General features: G+C 36.7%; 1 protein-coding gene across 50 annotated transcripts in view; it reads right to left on the minus strand.

Moving 5' to 3' along the window:
• The window catches only part of LOC136853629 (E3 ubiquitin-protein ligase lubel-like), a 238984-nt gene that overhangs the window by 60497 nt on the left and 155987 nt on the right, over positions 1-22500 (minus strand). For 46 of the 50 annotated variants that reach the window (XM_067129752.1, XM_067129788.1, XM_067129762.1 and 43 more), the window contains 6 exons: positions 14123-14263; positions 12447-12596; positions 9480-9560; positions 7829-7966; positions 6991-7254; positions 724-888 (listed from right to left, as the gene is read on the minus strand). In XM_067129752.1, the coding sequence (XP_066985853.1) occupies positions 724-888; positions 6991-7254; positions 7829-7966; positions 9480-9560; positions 12447-12596; positions 14123-14263 (939 nt within the window). The remainder of the gene's footprint in view (positions 1-723; positions 889-6990; positions 7255-7828; positions 7967-9479; positions 9561-12446; positions 12597-14122; positions 14264-22500) is intronic. The other 4 variants (XM_067129566.1, XM_067129662.1, XM_067129633.1 and 1 more) reach the window with 4 other exon arrangements.

The following is a 22500-nucleotide window of genomic DNA, read 5'->3' on the forward strand; positions in this document are numbered from 1 at the left end:
AGAGAATAATAATATCCTTGCCATAAAAGTAAATATATACTGTGTACCTACGGCAAATACTAAACTGAGAGGGGGGGAGGGGGATCCTCCAACGTGTTTGCGTGAATTTATGGTATACACATCTCCAGGGAACTGTATCTATTATATAAATTGTAGGCGTGAATGTATGTACGCGTGTAGAAATGTAAATACATTGTGATATTTTAAGATGTATTTCCTTACATGTGATGTGAACTGAACCAGGCTGGTTTATAGGGTAAATCTGGCTTCATATCGAAGACTTCCAAGGGGTTACTTTCTTAAGCGATAGTAAATAAAGAGAGGAAAAACTGAAGGAAACGAGGTATTCTAGAGTCTGGTGACAGGGGAAAATAGGAATGAATATTACAGCCTACAGAAAAGCTACATATGAAAGGAAATTTTCATTTAACCTAACAAATCTAAAGCAAAGGTATGTTTCCACCTGAATTTTTTCTGACTATATCTGACTGAGCTTGAAAGGGAAACAATGTTTTTGCTAAAATAAAAAAACAAATGAGTCCTGTTTTTATTTTTATCCTTTATTATGGATTCAGATGGGGGTATATGCACATGTGAAGTGAACATATTGAAGATTCCGGTGAAATTATGTTTTACTTGTACGTTTGTTTATAAAAAGAACTTTGAAGAAGTAATAAAGGTAATAGAAAAAGGAGGATGGCGAAAATTACGGCCTCTACTTGCCTGTGATGGGGAAGACGACCCTGATCCCCAGATCTTCATCATGAAGGGCTGCAACTGGGACTTGTTCACCTCCAGGAAAGCAGCATCGACGTCGCCGTCGTGCTTCTCGAGAGCCTTCACGACGTCAGCGCGCTTGAACTTGCCCCTGGAGTATATCTCGTTGAACTGGAAGAGAGATATGAATGACTGGGATGACATTCTATCCCACTTGATGATCTTCTGATCTTCATACGCAATTGGTTTGACCTACAGCTCCTGAGATGCAGATCTTCTCGTCTTGGATTTTGTCTTAACATTTAAGAAATCTGATAATAAGTCTGGCATGCATTAATAAGCAACCCAACTCAACCTGATTTCTCTTTTTCATGGGATAGCCTAATGAAAATGCTCAACCTTCTCAAGTTAGTCTACCATTTGTATAATAATAATAATAATAATAATAATAATAATAATAATAATAATAATAATAATAATAATAATAATATCCTTTATTTGAGCTCAAGTCTAAATGCTCAGTTACAGAGGCAGATACTGTACAATAAAATACTAAAAGTTAGATGCACGATGTAAAAAATATAATGAACTGATACAATCAAATTTCGCTGACAGGAGTAATAATATGATAATAATTATTTTCAGCTAGAGACCATATGCTTATACAGAATGCAGTTAGAGTTTGCTAAGAAGGAGGGAATTTAACGGAAACTCCCAAATGTAATAATAATAATAATAATAATAATAATAATAATAATAATAATAATAATATATGGGCACCGTGGCAGAGTGGTTTAGCTCATCGCTGGATTGGGTAAGCAACGTTGGGGTTGGTCAGTCTATGGATGGGTGACCCTCTCTCCTCGGCGTTGAGTCCTTGGGAAAGGATCTTTACTACAATTTCCTCAGTCTACTCTGCTGTAAATGAGTACCTATCCCTGATGCGGTAGGGTCCAGCTATGGGTTAAATAGCAAAACTCAGTAAGGATGGAAAGAAATGAAAGATTAAACGACAACAACGTAAATGGAACCTCTGGCAACAGAGGAGCTTCGTCCGACAGCCAGGTATTCAGCACTAATGAGTGGGGAGGACGGTCAGGTACTTGGAGGTCGTCATCCAGCAACTGACCACCACAACGACAGTAACCAACAAACAGAGATGGAGCTACAGAGGCAAACCAAAAGGAGAAATGGACAAGAGAAGAAAATAAGGAAACACGGAGATGCTACATCAGAAGCAACCCGACAGAAAGAGGATACAGAAGAAGACTGGTCAACATCTGGAATGAGAGAAATACCCCTCAAACACAACAGAGGCTGTCAGACCAAGTAAGAAACATAAAGAGAAAGAACTGGCTCTCCACAACAGAAAGATAGGAACTGGAGAGAGAAATAACACAAAACAACGAAGGACAAGAAGACGAACTAAGAACTGAAGGGAACAGCATCAAACACATAGATGAGACAGGATACAAATACCTGGGGATAATGGAAGAGAGAATATAAAACACCAAGAGATGAAGGACACGATCAGGAAAGAATACATGCAGAGACTTGAGGCGATACTCAAGTCAAAACTCAACGCCGGAAACATGACGTAAGCCATAAACACATGGGCAGTACCAGTAATCAGATACAGAGCAGGAATAGTGGAGTGGACGAAGGTTGAACTCGGCAGCATAGACAAGAAAATACACAAAGCACTACATGCAAGAGCAAATACAGACAGACTATAAATAACATGAAAGGAAGGAGGGAGAGGTCTACAGAGCATAGAGGACTGCGTCAACATCGAGAGCAGAGTACTGGGGCAATATCTGAAAACCAATGAAGACGAGAGGCTAAGGAGTGCATGGGAAGAAGAACTGATAAAAGCAGACGAAGACCCAGAAATATACAGAGACAGGAGAAAGAAAAACAGAACAGAGGAATGGCACAGCAAACCAATGCACAGACAGTACATGAGACAGACTAAAGAACTGGCCAGCATTGAAACATGGCGATGGCTACAGAGGGGAGAATTCAAGAAGGAAACAGAAGGAATGCTAACAGCGGCACAAGATCAGGCCCTAAGGAAGCCCTAAGAACAAGATATAACCAAAGAACAATAGATGGAAATAACACCTCATCCATATGCAGGAAGTGCAATAAAAGTCATTAAACCGCATTTTATTCTCACAGAAAGAGGCATGATTCAGAAGCAAAAGCCCTCCACTGGAGCAGTCAAGAAACACCAACTAGCTTGCATGATTAAAGGGAGTGATGGCACCCTCCTGGGACATGACAGATAGATCCTCTTGATTGAAATCAAGAAGAAATGCATAGTGAGAAAAGTGATGGACTCCTAAAGTGCAACCCAGAAACCACACTATAAAAACCACCCAGTAATAGGATGACTGATAGACCAAAAAAAAAAATAATAATAGTAATAAGGTTAGTCAAAGAATGATTTTTTAATTAAGGGCATTTGTAGAATGATAACAAAATGTGTTGGTAAAGATCTCAGAATGTAATGTTGGTTTTTCGTCTAAAGGGATCATACACTCTGAGGAACAGAGGCAACTACTTGATTTCTCGGTTATTTCTCATCACTCAGGCTATATCTGGTTTTCTTTTATTCGTCCGTGAGAATAAGATGAGTTTAATTTTCTTAATCAGTGATCAGACGGGGTCTGATGTTACCCATCTGCTCTATATCCTTTAATGGATCTGATTTTCCTATAACCTTGGTAAAAAGTTTTATGTCATCCGAGGAGTTGTATGACAATACACTGCACCCTTTTGGGGCAAATCTGGTTCCTGATGGTACCATCTGTTTCAGGAAGAATTTCAGGTAGTTGACTCTAATGCAAAAGCTTGTCTCACATACAAAAATAAGGAAACAGGAGAGGCTGATTCGATAATGTTCCATTATCAATTTATGATTGTTTATGGCAGCAATAATTCCAGCCCGATCCAAAATGGAATGTGTCAATCCAGGGAGCCTTGATCGTATATGCAACTGAACAGAGTTAAAATGATTACTTCTTCTGATGAAGGTGCTGATGGTGGATTGTCTATATTTCCTTGTGGTACTGGGCACTCACATATGGGGTTTCTCAGGTCCATTTAGACAATTCATGCTCAGGTTCATGGGTTTCGTATACACCTTCGTGATGAAGATTGCGTTCCTCCTGGGATGCCAGTAGGTGCCAACAAGGACATCAAGGAAGGGGAGGCGATGATCGTGGCTGTATTCAATGTTATCTCGATGTTGATAATGTCATGAGACAGCTGTCCTGGGTGTGGAATGACAGCACGCCTCAAGCTCTCGGATGGGGCATTTGCTTGGTATTTCTTCACTCATACTTGCCGGGTTATTTCTCATCACCAGGCTACTGGTTTTCTTATTCCTGTAGAATATGATGAGTGTCAGTCGATGTTACCCCCTCTATAAAAATTTTATGTCATCCGAGAAGACAACTGATGGTACCATCTGGGTAACTTGTCTACCTCCCCGAACCCATCACTGCATCGATGATGCCAGTGATTTGGGTGTCAATCCATGGCCTCTCTGTGGGTGGAGAAATCTCTCGGGGCCTTTTAGTACATATCTCCAGGAGGGCGGAGGAGGGTGTGCTGTATTCAATTGTGGGATGTTCAAGCTCTCTATTTCTTCAGTGATGGAGTAGAGGTGTCTCTATGTACCATAAAAATTCATGAACCAAAAACCCATTATTTTGGGTTGTTTCCTCTGTGGGTGGAGAAAGGGGCCTTTTTAGTTGGACAGGAATGTTCGTGAAGAGGGACACACGAATCGGGAGGTAGACAAGTGCACTAGAGGAGCCATGAACAGATGGTACATCAGGAACCTCGCCCCGACACCTCTGATGACATCAAACTTTTTTACCAAGGAAAATTCCATAAAGGATATAAGGAGAACGAACACACCCTCAGGACCATCATTGAGGGTAACATCAGCCCATCCGATCCCGATATGAAAATTAAACTCATCATATTCTACAGCAATAAGAAAACCAGTAGCCTGGTGATGATAAATAACCCGGCCCCCCTCAAGCAGGATCCCATGAAGAAAACCAGCGTAGTCTACCGATACAAATGCCCCGTCCGAGAGTGCCTCGGCTCTTACATCGGTATGATTACCATGCGCTTCTCCAAGAGGATCTCCTGTCATGCTCAGGAGGGTGCCATATTTAATCACGCCAGGACTGGTCATAACCTGAGAATAAAAAGGAATGACATTATCCCCAGCATCGAGATAACAGATCAAAAGACCGACCATCGCCGCCTTTACCTCCTGGAAGCCCTACACATCGGGAGAGAGAAGCTGAGTCCCAGTATTACACACTACTGGCACGCCGGATGAGCGAACCAATCAGAAACGTCCATCTGTGGGCATCAACCCTATGAACAATACACTCATTAATGTGGACTCCAGCGCACGCACGCAAGAGAGTATACAACCATCACCACGAGAGATGAGACTTCACCCAAGAAGAATTGCCTCAGGCAGCCAATGAAAAATCGACCTGATCTGAGACCCCATATATATATATACCGCCAAAAGCACCCAGCACCACAAGGAAGTGTACTGGCCCCCATCCTATTCAATTTTTGTACAAGAGATGTCCCTGCCCCCTCAGCTGGCTGTCACCAGATTATCTTCGCAGATGACCACACCCAAATAATTACTTATCTCAACAAAAGAAGTAAACAGATGCTAGCCTTGAAAACATCAAGAGAAATGAAAATGGTCAACGAGTATGAGAAGAAATGGAAGATATCTACCAGCCAGGAGGAGTTCCAACTCCTGTCTATAACAACAATCAAACTAGAAGATGTAACTGTGGAAGATAAACAAATCCCATTCAAAAACAGTATCAAGGTACTAGGAGTCACGCTCTCCAAGACAGGCCTAAAACAGCACATGCTGAACTGCCTAAAAATAGCAGAGGCCACTTCCAAAAGGACCTGGAGATTCAGGGCTGTTTCCACAAAAACTTATCTGATGCTATATAAAACATTGGTGAGACCACAGCTTGAGTACCCCACAGCAATCCTAGCCCCAGCATGTAGGACCACAGTAATGAAGATGCAAGCCCTGCAGAACAATAACATCAGAAGAGCTTACAAGGAAGCTCCTCCTTACTACAACACAACGAAGGAACTACATGAAAGGGCAAACATAGAAAGCATCAATTGTAGAATCCACAGGCTGGCAAATAAGACGTGGGACAGGCTGTCAGCATTAGATGTAAACACTGTAGACAGGAGCAGAGAAACTACCAATGAGGAAAGGAGAGACTTAAGGAATTGGCCAAGAATGGCTCCTAAGATAGAAGGGCCTCAATCAGAACCAATTTACAGGAGCTAGAATACAATAAACTATGAGCTCAAACAATTATCTAGTTTGAGATAAAGCAACAATCAATGTACGACATCAAACAACTAACAGGCATTCTTAACCACCAGCACCATTCCATCACCTCCCACTATCATTAAAAAAAAAAAAAAATCATCACTCATAACCACATCGTGACCCTACCTCCGCTTGTCCCTCATTCCTCTTCATCGCCAACTTCACCTGACGAAGCAAGGGGGTCTGCTCCCCTCTATTTCTCTCCTAACTTCCTTCACTTTCCTCCCTTACATACCTCTAACCTGTCCCCTCAACCCCGTTTTCTACCCCAAATACATCCCCAGTCTTTCCTATCCCCAGTTCGTTCGTTCGTTCGTGTCTTCAGACTCATCCCAACGTCCAAAAGATGACCATCGAGCTGGTCGAAACATGTCGACGGAAAAAGTACTGAAAATACCAGACAGACGTCAGAAAAAGAAAAAAGAAGAAATACCATCAGGAAAATCTACAGATTTACATCCCAGGTTTCAGTAACCTGCTGTAATGCTTTAGAATAAATAATTTCAACTGTAAGGAATACGCTGCTTCATCCATCAAAATATGAACATTGGACAATTACTGACTAATATTGATGTGCAGGAAAAGCAAATTATTAGAAGAATTAAAAAAATTCAGTATAAAATCAATTCGCAAAATTCAGACATTATTACTGTATTCGAGAACTGCTCTTCACAATTCCTCTTAATGACTTGTACCTGCATACTGTATCCGTATATGGTCTCAAGCTGCAAGCATGGTATTATTATTTGTTATAGTACTGTCAACAATGTCCGAGTGTAACTGTACTACATTTCTCTTTATTTGTATGTAATCTGGATTTATGCACAATATCATGACTTCTCGCCAAAACTAACCTTCTTTTGCCTTTGCTCGACACACTCGGTGACAGCTGCCCAGATGTTACCCTTGTGGATTCTCAAGGCAATGCAGGCCTCATGGGCCGAGATGGATCCGATGTCATTGACCCGTCTTTCGTGGCCATAGTTGGTAGCCAAGGTCAGCACCGTGTCAATCATGTGCTTCCAGTTCTCCTTCAACCACTCGAGCGGGCTCTTGTCACCGCAGTGAGTTAGGGCAATCGACACCTCTTCCGATGAGTAGCCAGCTTCTTCGGCGTCCTGTCGCCGAGGGAACAATGCAGGAAAATGAAACTTCTTGATATTGAAACTTAAAGGTTAACATTGAAAATTAAAATACATTTAAAAAAGGTTATGACATGTAATGTGAATAACGTTTAACTATGAACATGCCAGACGTAGTCTACAAGAAATGGGCTCTACAATGTCCACCCGTGGCTACCTCTCTCACCACCGCCCTTTATATACGTAAGCTGAATGAAGGTACCTTCATCTGAGTTTTAGGACTATAAGTGAAGTCCCTAGGGCTGGCAGTTATCATCTCGAACTTTTCTTATATTACCTTCAATTTTGAGGGTAAGAGAATGCTAGTGTGCACTATATCTATATCTATATATATATATATATATATATATATATATATATATATATATATATATATATATATATATATATATATATATATATATATATATATATATATATATATATATATATATATATATATATATATATATATATATATATATATATATATATATATATATATATATATATATATATATATATATATATATATATATATATATATACGCAGCGTTTTATACACACTCACCCTAAGAACTTGTACCAACTGCAGCCCTTGAGTTTCCATGACTTTCTGACGACGCTTGGTGATGATTTCCTCCACTGTCATGTATTTTTCACTCAAATCCTCTTTCGACCATGCGGCTGCACGGGCTTGACGGTCAGCCTGATGAAGCAAAAGGAGAAATTCATGCATATCTTCAAGTATTTTTTCTTTTCTCGAAGACTGTGTCCTGCATCTCTGGGATTTTACAAAATATTTTTTTTTAAATACTCTTATCTATGTCAGGGAGCTTTTAAAATCTTAAATGTTTATAACCACATTAAAACAAATATAAAATAAAAATCCCTCAAGTACCTGTAAAATACAAAGATATCTTACAAGTCACACCGGGAAAACAGTCCAGATCAAGCATTTTAGAAACATAAAAGAAAAACATAAAAAGTTACGAACATCACAAACAAGTCTTTCTAGCACTAGGGGAGACAAATAAAACAGCTCTACTTAACATTTGAAAATCCGACAATGTGGCGACCATCAAGAGAAAAATTTTTCTATTCTAATATGATAAGTTCAAGTTCAACTCATTTTAATTTTTCCAAATGAGTTAATCACCTACCCATGCATCTGATAACCGGTTCACTTTCTCCAACTAGAGCGATGCAAAAAACAAGTCGGCAGCCTCGCTAATGGTTCTGTGTATCACGAATTATAAGTGTTTGCCACAGAAGGTATCCTCTTTAATTAAGCTCCCTTGAAAGACTTTCCTTCCATGAGAAATGAACAGGATTTAGGCAATTTTCAACCCCGTCATTTTGCTAATGTAAATGAAGGCTTGATCAAGTTTCCCTAGTAAGCAAGGCTGGAAATAGCGTGCTATTTCCCATTAAAAATTCATGAGTAGGACTTATCTGTAGCTTCTTCCATAGCTAGGCCCATGGTTCTACAGTATATATTTCTTGGCTAGACCCTCTTTTGTGGTTTCCATGAGCTCTAGGCCATACTAGGTTGTTTGTCCCATTACATTTTAAGTAAGGAAAATATTACCCAACCTTAGGTTAAGGGAGTTGGGGTGGATACCATTTCTCTACATAAAGAATGTTCAAAGAACTTATTTTTCCTAAAAATGAGTGCCTAAAACATATGATACTAATTAAAAAATATGAATGTCAAATTTTGGTATCTGGTTCTAGTAGTTGGAGACGAATGGAGTCGCTCTAGATAAGAGGAGGAAAATAGAGAAGATCGAGGAAAGTAAAGTGAAGATCAACTCAAAAAGAACAAGACAGAAGAACTTGCGCATTTGAATAGCTTCAGGTTTAATGTCCTATTGCTGCACAAAAGCATCAACGTATTATAAAAACCTTTAATATAAACAAGCATTTTAGGAGACACCACTGCAAAATTTGGTGTTAGGTTTTCTCAAGCCATGAGACAGGGGATATTTATGAAAGACATATATCATGCAAGGATGATTTTACATAAAAATAAGAAGGAATGATTTTCTAGCTATTTCATTGTTATGCTTGAGCTAGTTAGGATATAATTTAATTGGCTTGTCTGAATGGTCGCAGTTACTAAAAGTGGGTGAAACATCAAACGCATCCTAACAAGAACAGACACATGAGGTTCCGGGAAGGGTGTCAAGGCACACAAGAAAGACCTAACGAAGTAGCACCTCCTGCTGAAGCGAGAGGATGCCGGAAGACATCTCTTTGGTCGTGCTGTCGTAAACAACGGCTGATGACAGCAGAAGATCCTACGACGGAAAGTGGGTCAAAACAATATCACATCAGACAATGAGATCAACTTTAAAAGTTGCGTCGCGTTTCTATATGGAGTCCTACCTCTATACAGTGAGTTGCAATAACGCCCAGGAAAGTAAAATGCAATATAATAAGCAGACAAAAATTACTAAAGGGGGAAAGTTAAATATTTTATCTCTTGCAAGTCCTCAAAAATAGCAGAAACTGTAAACAGAAAGCAAATACAATGGAAATAGAACCAAAGAAATTTTTTTAATTGGTAACAGTTATTGCAGAAACAAAATAAATCTAGAATTTGAATATTACACAATGAAATACAAATTCTGCAAAGAAAAATATGATGGTGAAGCATTCGAGATTTTGTGCAGGTGTACTACAAAACCATCACTTTCAATTGTACATTCAGCAAACATATTTTCACATTTAATTATGATTAATATTTTAACATATACCATATATGAATAACAGCCTCCATCGAACATTAATGATTATGATGTGACTCAAATTATGCCGTCTAGCACACCTCCCCCTCACCCACCCCACTCTCTCTCTCTCTCTCTCTCTCTCTCTCTCTCTCTCTCTCTCTCTCTCTCTCTATATATATATATATATATATATATATATATATATATATATATATATATATATATATATATATATATATATATATATATATATATGTATATATATTTCAAGCATTTATATACACAAACACACACACACATACACACGTACATACATACATATACATATCGTTTTGAGCAACGTAACTCATATTTATTTATTGTTTTCCTTAAGGAAGATCACCTGAGCTTTCAAGGGAAACACTTTAGTCTCCCCAGCAATTTTCCCCAAGGAACGTAATCAAAGTCTATCTCCTCATATGTCTTTTAAGGCTTTTTAGCGTCTTTATTCCCTTTTACCTAAGGGTTATTATACTTCTATTGCTTACAAAGTTACTAAAACTATATCCGGGTCATTCGACAAATTTGTAATAAACTACGGTGTCTGCAATAGAGGGAACTCTTGAATATGTTAATAAATTTTACCAGTTATTTTTGACTTTTTTACAATTTCTTCCGTCTTAGTTATTTTTGATTTTACCAGTTATTTTTGACTAACGGAATTTTATCAAAGTCTTTACTGATTTGCTTTCCCAGATCTAACCAAAGGGTTTAATGTCTTTGCTCTTGGAGACAGTTTCTAAAGTTTCTTTTTTTTATTATCTTTGTTTCTTAAGAACGTTACCAAACTATTTTTCCTCAGATATCAGGCTTCATGTTACCAAATCATGATTGTTTCTGATGCATAAACATTGCAAAAGTCTATACTGTATTATTTTGGCAGTAAAAACGTTGCAGACGTCTATCAGACCTAACCGTGGAAAGGATACCTTAGTTTCGAGTGCATTCGCCCTCGCTGACTTTGCTTAAGTACTGTACTTACCATCGTCATCCGTACAAATGCTATCACTCTTTAGAGAGCGTTTGCCTCCAGGTATGTGGCTAACCTCTTTGCCCTCAAAACTCTAGAACAGACTTCACTGATTTTGCAAATATTCCTGTTGCGTCTGCGTGTGTAATTATTACTAGAATCGTATTACATTTACCTGAAGGAATATCACATACTAATTTATCATTTGCCCGCATACAAGTATTGTTAACTTTATTGTCTTTACTCACGCAGGAACTGTGCTAAGCTCAGGACTGCATTTGTTTCTTATGAACATTGCTTAACTCCTTACTGTCTTTTCCTGGAGTGTTACCAATGCCTTTATATTTTGCTCTCTACAGAACGTTGCCGATTTAACCATCTTATCTAAGCCTTTAACAACACAACCAAAAGTTGTTACCACATTGTCTACAATTAAAAAAAAAATTTTATTTCTTTTACATTTCAAAGCATAATCTACCTCACCATTGTCCATCTCCGAAATATTACATTATCTTATTGTATTCACTCCTACGAAAACTACCAAAATTGAGTGTTCAAGCAAGACCGATCCCAGTGTTATTTACTTCTTTGACTGTCCTTTCTTTAAAGGATTATTGGAATGGAATGGAATATAGAAGTTAGGCCAAAGGCCAAGCGCTGGGACCTATGAGATCATTCAGCGCTGAAGAGGAAATTGGGAGTAGACAGATTGGAAAGGTGTAACAGGAGGAAAACTCCGCAGTTGCACTATGAAACAAATGTTTAGAGAAGTTGGATAGCAAGATGGAAGAAACAGAATATGAATGGAGGCGCAGTAAAAGAATGAAAGGGGTTGCAGCTAGGGACCGAAGGAACGTTGCAATGAACCTTAAGTAATGTCTACAGTGCACCGAGTGAGGCGCGCTGACGAAATTGAAGGATTATTGTAAACGTTTTCCTCACCCGATAGTTAACTTCAGCTTTGTCCTCAAAAGCATATGGCAGACAAACATGTTATCCAGTAACTGTCTTTACACAGCTAAGTCATCCGATGCCTTTGCGTGCATGATCAATTTTACAGCAGCCTTTTTAAGGAACGCCATCACTTTGATAACAATCCCACAGTTCTGGTCTTAATAAGAAATTATAGGAATAATAAAGACCAAAAAAAGGAATGAAAAATGGCGCACTCTTAAAAAAAAAAAGAACATATAAGAGTGGCAAGACTTACAAGGAATGGGAGAAGGTGGATTTAGACTCTTATTCTCGGTCACAGAAAAAACGAGAGAGAGAGAGAGAGAGAGAGAGAGAGAGAGAGAGAGAGAGAGAGAGAGAGAGAGAGAGAGTATAAAATACTTTAGTTAATATAGTACTGTGTGTATATACATGGTGTTGCGACTCTTCATACAACTAATATAGTCAGCTCTTTCATGAATTTCCTAGTGCTATTCATTTTCCCATTTTACCTTCGCCGAAGATGACCTCGCTAATTTTGCAGCCCCGGAGGGAGTGAGGGCGTCCTGGAAACTCAAGCTTTCGTAGTTGTCCAAGGGCGGCGCCGCACCAACACTGGCTGGCCGAGGTGGCGGTTCCTTCGCATTTTCCCCTTCAAAGGCCTGTTAGTTGTTACGAGAGGGATGTTACTTGCAGCAAATAAAGGTCTTTCCATCTAGCCATGTGAAAACAAACAGCAATATTCAACGGAAAAATTATTTTGCAAAAGAAAATATCATTTATTACAGTAAAATATAAATGAGCACAAGGAATTAATCATGTTATCAAAAAGGCAGTAAAATAAAAGAACTCAGCCTTGTTTTGCAAATGATGAGAACTTTATGGCAACTGAAAAAATACACTAAGAAACAAATAGCACTGCATAGAGGCACCATGCAGTAAAATATACAAGATAGGTTAACAAAATAAACGATTATAAAAGAGTGATAAAGCAGAGTAAATAAAATAAGGAATTTCTATGAGGCTAAAAGAGATATTCATCTTAATGCAGTTGGCCGTTGGACAATTATCAATATTCCTGGACGCAAAACACGAAACAAGAACGCACTTTTTCGCCCCTAACGAAATTAAGGAGGGTCCTCTACCTTTCACTGTACATTTAAAACTTAGTAATGACAACAACATTTTTCGGTCATCAGACGTGATTAATCATTTAGACACTTTTATAAATATTTAAGATTCATTTTACACGTGGCTTTACTAACCTGACTAACTGTAAGTTAAGTGTTTAAACCGTGGGACAATTGCATCATCAGAAATCTCACACGGATCCTCTTCAACGGTAGGTCAATCATAAAGATCAATTTCTTAAGACCACACAAAATTATAACATTAGAGCATATAAATTTACCATCTACAAAGCTGGAAGGGAACCTCTCCTACGAAGAGATGAATCTATTGCTTTTTAAATTCAGCGAAAATTTGCCATAGATTCGTATCATGACAATTTCTTGCATATTTATTTCATAACTGCTCTATTAATTCTCTCATGTCATGGATCAGGCGAAGTCGAATATGGCATGAATGAATCAAACAGGTTAAACAGATCCGATTTTCCAAAGCTAATTATCATTCCAGTTGCGCTTGATGCAAATTTGTTAAAGAGGTCTCGCTATCAGATGCAAAAAGAGATTTTGATTTTACATCAAATTTGACTGATACAACTTGTATCTTGGCAGATAATTTGAACGAATATTACTTAACAGTTTATAGAACGAAAAATACTCACAGCAACTTATTTTATATTTGACGTTATATTTGTCAGGGGTATATTTTCAACGTACTGTGTTTTTCTAATAGAAACACACTCGCCCGGAATAAGACATGGGCCTCAACACCACATGGAAATAACTGTATGACATTGAAAAGTTTTTGTCTATAAACAATAAAAAGTAAATGGTATTGGAACTTCTTGTTCGGCCTTAATGACATAATAAAGCTTAGCACATCATACGACCTAGTACTAAGATTTCATGACGCACGAGACATGAGAAAACGTAACGTCACTTCATATAACAGCACCTCTTGAACATTATGCTTAGAAAAAAGTTTCCTTGGCAACGAGATCTGAAACGGGAGAGGGGTCGAGGGACTTGTTGCATTCAAGGGCCACAGGAAAATATCTCACCTCCTCCGAGTAGGGAAGTTGTTCCATCGATGACCTGATGGTTTCCCTGGAGGATTTGACGTCCTCAGCCGCCTTTGCCGTCGTCAGTATTGACTCCAGAGCAGTCACCAGGTAAGACTCGTCTTCCCTGCTGCGGAGGGTCTGCGTTGGTGGGTCGTGATAAACACCGGTCAAAAGGTTGAATTCATGAACAGGAACATGACCAAGCAATTAAAAGCATTAGAAAAAAAATTAAGGTTCGAGATACAACGTCCATAGATATATTCATATATGGATAAGGAGTGCTGAATGGAATATAAAGAGTTCAAGAACGGAGCGTCTGACGGTCTAAAAGTTATAAATATCACGAAAGGGACTAATTCTAGTGAAAGATTTACCGTATAGTTTATTCAGACAGGGTTAAAGCAAAGTTCACTGGCGTACAATCACAGTCAACTTCTCAATAGGGTATGTTGGGTAGTAAGCTAGTCAAAAGTTGAAAAATCTATGCCCCTGAATAATGCCATTTCTTCCTTACGAGGGTTCTTCTTAGACTGCACTAACCTCCCTGTCTTTCATTCACATGTAAAACCCATCTGGTTCGGTAACTGCTCTACAAATCTGCTCAGTTAATTCACGACTAATTCGTAAACCATGTCCACATCCAACCAAATTCAGGAGCATTTTATGGTCTTAATTAATTCTAGGGTCATATGTATAACTCATAAAATACTAATTAAAGGGTCACCATCATAATTAACGTATGTCAGGAATGTTTAACTGTAAAATTTATTTTTAAGACTATCTGCAGTTTTTACCACAATAAATTCATCTAACTATTTGTTTACCTAATCAATTCCATGATTCCTACTGGGTCTACTTAGATCCAGGAACCTTTACATTTCTACCTTTTCCAGAATAAAATGATTAATAAGTTTCGAGGTCTTCGCAACGTCTACATCCGTAGAGTAACTTAATATTGAACCTTTTAGTTCTGTGCTCTCCTCTTGTTCCTGCTCGTCTCAGTAAGAATGATTTCTGGGCCTAACTAGGTGTCCATGTCCAACCTCGTTCTATTACTTAAATCTTTTGGTCTGCAATGTTTCGGTGCCGGATAGAAACTGCTTGAGAGTCTAACGAAATATCGACATATCTAAGTATCTATTGAGTATATTATTGGACTTCTGGCACAAAAATGAATTGGATGTATCACCTAAGAACCACTAGTGAATAAACTTCATGAAGAAAACATAGCATTAATTCAGTAAAGAATTCAATACAAATTTTAGTAAGGAACTAGTTCGTGTCCATAAGTGAACATGCAAAGACTATCTATTTGAGTACTTAATTCCAAGACATGTGTCATATTTCAAACATTCTTGAAACATTTGACTGTCTCAGCTCATCGACCACCTGCATAATATTTTACCCATGTTAGCATCATCTGAACATTTGCATATCAAACTAGTTCCGAGATCATTGGCATATACCTAATGCCTCTGCATTTCTACCTTTTCCAATAGCAAATGTCTATTTAATCCCAAGGCCCTGTGTGTAGTTTGAGTTTCTATACCAGAACCACCTGCATATGCAACTAATCTCATGCTGTCTGACTAACTAGTTTCACAGTATATACATAACTTATACATTCCATATTAAATTTACACTTTGCCGACTACTAGGGCCATCTAAGTAACATCAAACCCATCCAAGATATATCTAGTTTCAGTACCATCAACACTTTTTACTGTTTTCAGGAATATTTTATATGCCGAATTCTCGGACCATATGCATATCTTTGAGTATCTAATTCTAAGACCACCCATATATCTGATACATTCCCAGCACATCTGCTTGTCTAATTTCAGGACCAACTACATGTCTTTTCAAATTCGGGAACATTTTTGATGGACTGACCTAACTCCATGACCAGGTCTTTCTAAATTATTCCATAAACATTTGTTTGTCCAAATACAGGGCTAAGTACATAGTTACCCAAATCCAATAATGTTAACATGTTTAATGCCAAGGCCGCTCTACATATTTAGAACACCCTGGGTCAGTTGAGCATTTGTATAATTAGTGAATCGATTCTAGGGTCATTAGAGTGTCCACCTAATTCCAGGACCTTCGATAAAGTTACCTCTCATTCTAAGACTTTTTGCAATATGTAATTCACTGATCTAGCACAATTTAAATGTCTAATTCTGGAATACCTGCATACAAAACCAGTTTCATGATGAAATTCTAATTTCAGAATATAATCATAACTCATCTTTTCCATGTAAAACCCTTTCAAAGTCCTTTGACAATGTATTTAAGTTCAGGGAATCATACGTAAAAATTCTCTCTTACCATTTCTAAAATAATCTGTTAAGTAATCCCAAGACCATCTGCATAAATAATCCCTTCCAGGATCAATTGATTATAGGCTTACTGGATTATTTTCATATCTGATCAATAAATATCATCAAAATGCCTAATCCCAGGACCCACTACAACCATTGATCTAAAGTAATTTGAGTGCCTAATCTTCGACCGTGTACATATCTAGCACTTAGTCTGAACATTTGCATGTCTTATTCTAAGAACATCTGCATAACCTTTAGGTGCCTAGTTCCCAGACCATCTTTAGGCCAATTAAATTCAGCAACATATGTTGGATCAACCTAATTTTATGATGATCTCTTAATTCATGTCATAACATGAACATCCGAGTCTCCAATTACAAGACCACCTACACAGTTAATAATTTCAGCAATGTTTCACTATATAATTCATTTCCAGGAATATCTACAGGTTTAATCCACTTTAAGATCATCTGAGCATTTGCAAATGTAACCAATTCCAGCATCAATGGATTGTCCGCCTAGCTCCTGGAACTTATCTCTCTTTAGGATCATATGCCTACCAAATCCCAAGACGATCTGTATACTGCCCCGACCCACATAAGGATTACTTGTCACTCTAATTCCAGGACCTTCTAAATATGTGGTCCACCAGTCCAGCATAATTTGAGTGTCTAATTTCAGGACATCTGCATATGTAATGATTATAATATAGGATCAACTGATTCCAGGACATATTATCCACTAACGTTTCACAAAATCACTTCCCTGTCGTTTATGTAGTTCCAGGCTCACCATACTAAGCACATTTCAAATTATTAGAAAGTGTATAATTTGGAATAGTACTTAATTCCAGGACATCAAAATCTTTTATTGTTCCCCACAATAGCGTAATTCATTAGCATAGACATAAAATTACATTCCATTCCAGAATCACCTGTATCAGTCTAGCTCTAAAAACACTACTCATTCAATCCATGATCATTTGATTATCTAATCCCTAACATTTCTAACTCATTCCATAACCACATGGATGTCTAACTGCGGGATCATCTCCATTGCTAACCAAATTCATGAGAATTTGGTGGTCTGAAGTAATCCTGAGACCTTGTATCTAAATCATTAAAAGCTTTTGAGTTTCCATTTCCTTGACAATCTTTTCAACTAATTCTAGAAAAATGTGACTTTAATCCGATTCCATAACCATCTTACCCGTGCAAGGCTCTTTTGACCAAGTGTGTATCCACTCAATAATTCAAGAATCATCAATGTCTATCCCATATTTCTATCTTCTTAAAGAACCTGTGTCAAATGAATTCAGAGACGATTCCTATATATATCCCTCTCCGAGACCACGTTTTTGTTTATTTCTAAGATCATCTTAAAATCTGATCCACTAATCAAAGATAATCTACACGTACAATTCTAGGCCTATTTACACTCATGTTTATCCCATTGCAAAATCACGTGGCTGTCTATCCAACGCAGAGGCCTATTCAAAATCATTTGAATGCATAACATGCAGCAGTTTTATTTGCATTTCTTATCTTTTACAGGGAGATTCATATATTTAATCCCAAGACCCTCAACATTCTTGTTCCATGAATCTGGACTCATTCAAGTTTCTAATTCCAGGACCATCTCCAAAATCAATGAAATTCGGGTTTATTAGATGGCATGGATTAATAAAAGTACCATCTGTAGATCAAACACATCCACAGACCATATGAATGTCCATTTACAGGACTATTTGCAAAATTATGCAATTCCAGTAATGTTTAACTATTTACTTTACATCCAGCAATACCTGTATATTTTACCAACTCTGGGGTCATCTGATCACTTGCATATCTAATCAATTTCAAGATCATTGATATGTACAGCTAATTATGAGACCCTTTCATCTTCCTCAGGATCAAATGGCTTCTAAATCCCAAAATCTCTTCTACTTCAAGATTACTTCTGTTTTTTTTTTTATTTCTAGGACCTTCTACAGATGTGACTCATTAAGCCAGTATAATTTTGGTGTTTAACACCAGGGCCATCAGCATACGTAACTGATCTCGAGTATATATACATAAATCTATATATATATACACACACACACACACATATATATATATATATATATATATATATATATATATATATATATATATATATATATATATATATATATATATATATATATATATATATATATATATATATATATATATATATATATATATATATAATGGTACAGGGCACAGGAAACACTCAGGTAAAAATATCGAGAGGAAGACAAACGAAAACCACACATCACAAGGCTATCTTTTTTAATTTATTGCCGTTTCGTAATTTTTGACAAAATTACATCTTCAGGGCTGCATAAAAATAAATAAAAACACTTATAAGTACAGTCTTAGAATAAAAATAAAAAAAACAAAGAGTAAGCAGAGAAATTATTTTTATGCTTACTCTTTGTTATTTTGTCATTTTATTTTTTATTTTAGGACTGTACTTATAAGTGTTTTTATTTTTATGCAGCTCTGAAGATGTAATTTTGTCAAAAATTACGAAACGGCAATAAATTAAAAAAAGATAGCCTGGTGATGTGTGGTTTTCGTCCGTCTTCCTCTCGATATGTTTACCTGGAGTGTTTCTGTGCCCTGTACTATTATATATATATATATATATATATATATATATATATATATATATATATATATATATATATATATATATATATATATATATATATATACATATACATATATATATATATATGTGTATATATATGTATATATACTGAGATCAGTTACATATGCTGATGGCATATATATATAAATATATATATATTATATATATATAATATATGTATACATATATATATATACATATATATATATAAATAAGTATATATAAGTATATATATGTAATTGTAATAGCCACAATGCCCTCTTAACTTCTAGAATTCTTCGCGCTTTTTTGGATATGCTTGTCACTACAAAGCCATAAAGATCCAAGTGCAAGAAATTGAAGTTGCTTGGATGTCCGGTTGCGGGAAACGAACCCGTGTCACCATAATCACAAGGAGGTCACGTTGCCGACCTGACCACTTCCCGCGACCGGACATCCAAGCGACTTAAATTTCTTGCACTTGGATCTTTACGGCTTTGTAGTGACAAGCATATCCAAAAAAGCGCGAAGAATTCGAGAAGTTAAGAGGGCATTGTGGCTATTACAATTACATATGTATCTGGTAAAAGTGACCAGTAGATTCTACATATATATATATATATATATATATATATATATATATATATATATATATAATTATATACATATATACTATGTATATATATATATATATATATATATATATATATATATATATATATATATATATATATATATATATATATATATAGAGAGAGAGAGAGAGAGAGAGAGAGAGAGAGAGAGCCACAAATACCTCATGAATATCAAATGCGTTTTACCTTGGGAGCAACTCACACCCAAAGGGAATTATATATATGACAGGTGTATCTTCCCTGGCCGGAACTCCAAGCTAGCCATTTCGAGTTTGATACAGAAAAGACAAGGCGTCTTAAATTTGGTCATCAAGAGAGATATACTGTAAGCTGCCTTCGACTGCTTTACATATTCATGTCTAATTCTGGTTATTAGCCCAGAAACGAACCCTCCCCTCCCCCCTTCTTGATAAATGACTGCAAAGTTTGTAGTACATGATTATCAATCATTCTCTTGATATCAGAACAGATGTCTGTCTCCCCGTATTAACCCAAAAGGCAAAGGTTCGAATCCTGGCCTGATCAGAAGCACTTGGTGTATGTTATTCCCAAAATAAGGTGAATTCGATATTGAGGGATATTTGTGACTTAACATTTATCAGTATGAAAGTCGCGCGTATCAGAGAAAAAACTATTATAAATAACCATGTGTAACAAACTAAGAGATCAGCCATCAAGGTGATGATGGGCTGATTTCGATTCTAAGTACAACAGAAATCAGTTTATATCTCTCTTGATAGAGGGTTCGAACCCTGGCCAAGGCAGATACACTTGTCAAACAATTCCCCTTGGGTGTATGTTATTCTCAAAATAGCGAATTCAACATCAGTGGGAAATTGTGGCTCAATATTTGGAGTATAAAAAAGTCACGCATGTATTAATGACAAAACTATCATAAATAGCCACGTGTTATATACTTAGTAAATACCTGTGATGGCGGAGATGGACTGATCTAATTCCAAGTACAGAACCTGAATCAACTTATATCTCTCTTGATAGACAAATGAACAGGTTTCGACTCCCCTGTATCAAACCCAAAGGCTTAGGTTCGAATCCAGGCCAGGGTGTATGCACTTACTGTATATCTAATCACCTTTGGAAGTATATCATTCCTAAGATAAACTGAATTCGATATATAAGGGCATTTGTGGCTTAAGATTTGAGTATAAAATGTTGCATGCGTAGGTGACAAAACAATCATATATATATATATATATATATATATATATATATATATATATATATATATATATATATATATATATATATATGTATGTGTGTGTGTGTGTGTGTGTGTGTGTGTGTGTGTGTGTGTATATATATATATATATATATATATATATATATATATATATATATATATATATATATATATATATTATATAATATATAATATACATGTGTGTGTGTGTAAATCCTTTTATGAAATCACTTTACATTTCACCTAATGACAGACCCATCTCCGCATCAAAACTATATAGAATAATTTGAAAGTAAACATAATTCAGAACATCGACATTCATTTTTTTATTTCCATAATTATTTGATTTCCTAACTCCAGGGTCATAAGCATATCTGAGCCACTCTAAGATCATTAGATACTGGGTACAATTGATCATCTGCATATATGATCAATAAATCAAGCATCATTAATACTACCTAATCCCAAGAGCCTTTACATTCCTACCTTTGCCCAGATCTTGTCTAATAAATCCCACGACTATCTGCATTATAACCACTGCCTGCTTACTCGTTTGTCTAATTCTTATACCTTCTGCATATCCACTCCATTAATCCAGAATCACTTAACAGGCTAATTCTAGAACCAATTATATAACTTCCCAAAACATTTGTATGTCTAATTCCAGGATTATCTTCATGTGCAACTTATTCCAAAATCCATTTTGGGTTTAATTCTAAGAACATCTCCATATCCCATAAAAATTCAAGAGCATTTGTTCGCCCAGTACTGCACCATCTATATGTGTAACTCATTACAAGGACATTTGAGTTCCTGATAACAGGACTACCTACACGGTTAACCAACTCCAGTAAGGCTTCACAATGTCTTCATTGTCAGGACCATCTGCATATATGTTACCTTTGCTCATGTGGCCATTTTCCACCCTATTCCAGGAACTTTTAGCTGTTCTGGGATTGAATGGGTATTAATTTTAAGATGAGCTGCATATTTAATCAGCTTTAAGATTACTTGTCTGTCTAATTAAAAGCCTCTGCATGTCTAATACACTAATCCAGCATATGAATTGATATCTTGACGTCTAACTAACTAACCTGTTTATGTAAAAAAAGTTGAATGTTTATACAAAAGTAAGCCTATCTTTATAGCAAACTCATTTCAAACTGTTTGAGTGTGGCTGGTTCAGTGCAATTACACCCCCTGCCAGTTGTATAAGATTACCTAATTCCAGGAATCATTTGTAACCAACTAGCTCTTTAAATAGTTGTATAAATGCTAAATTAATCCATGATTATTTGAATATCCAACCCGAGGACCATTTACTTTCTAATCTATTCTAAAATCATTTGCGCACGTTATTACTGAACATCTCCATATCAGACGAAATTCAGGAACATCTAGTGGATTAAATAAATTTATGGCCCAACCCCATAATTAACTGATTTGAGTTTATAGAACCGATTGCAGGTCTTACCCATACTAGGCAAATAGATGACTTGCATGTCTTACTTATTCATGTATCACTAATGTTTACATTATCCCAAACCCCTCTAC

Source organism: Macrobrachium rosenbergii, chromosome 3, assembly GCF_040412425.1.
Source record: "Macrobrachium rosenbergii isolate ZJJX-2024 chromosome 3, ASM4041242v1, whole genome shotgun sequence".
Lineage (NCBI taxonomy): Eukaryota > Metazoa > Arthropoda > Malacostraca > Decapoda > Palaemonidae > Macrobrachium > Macrobrachium rosenbergii.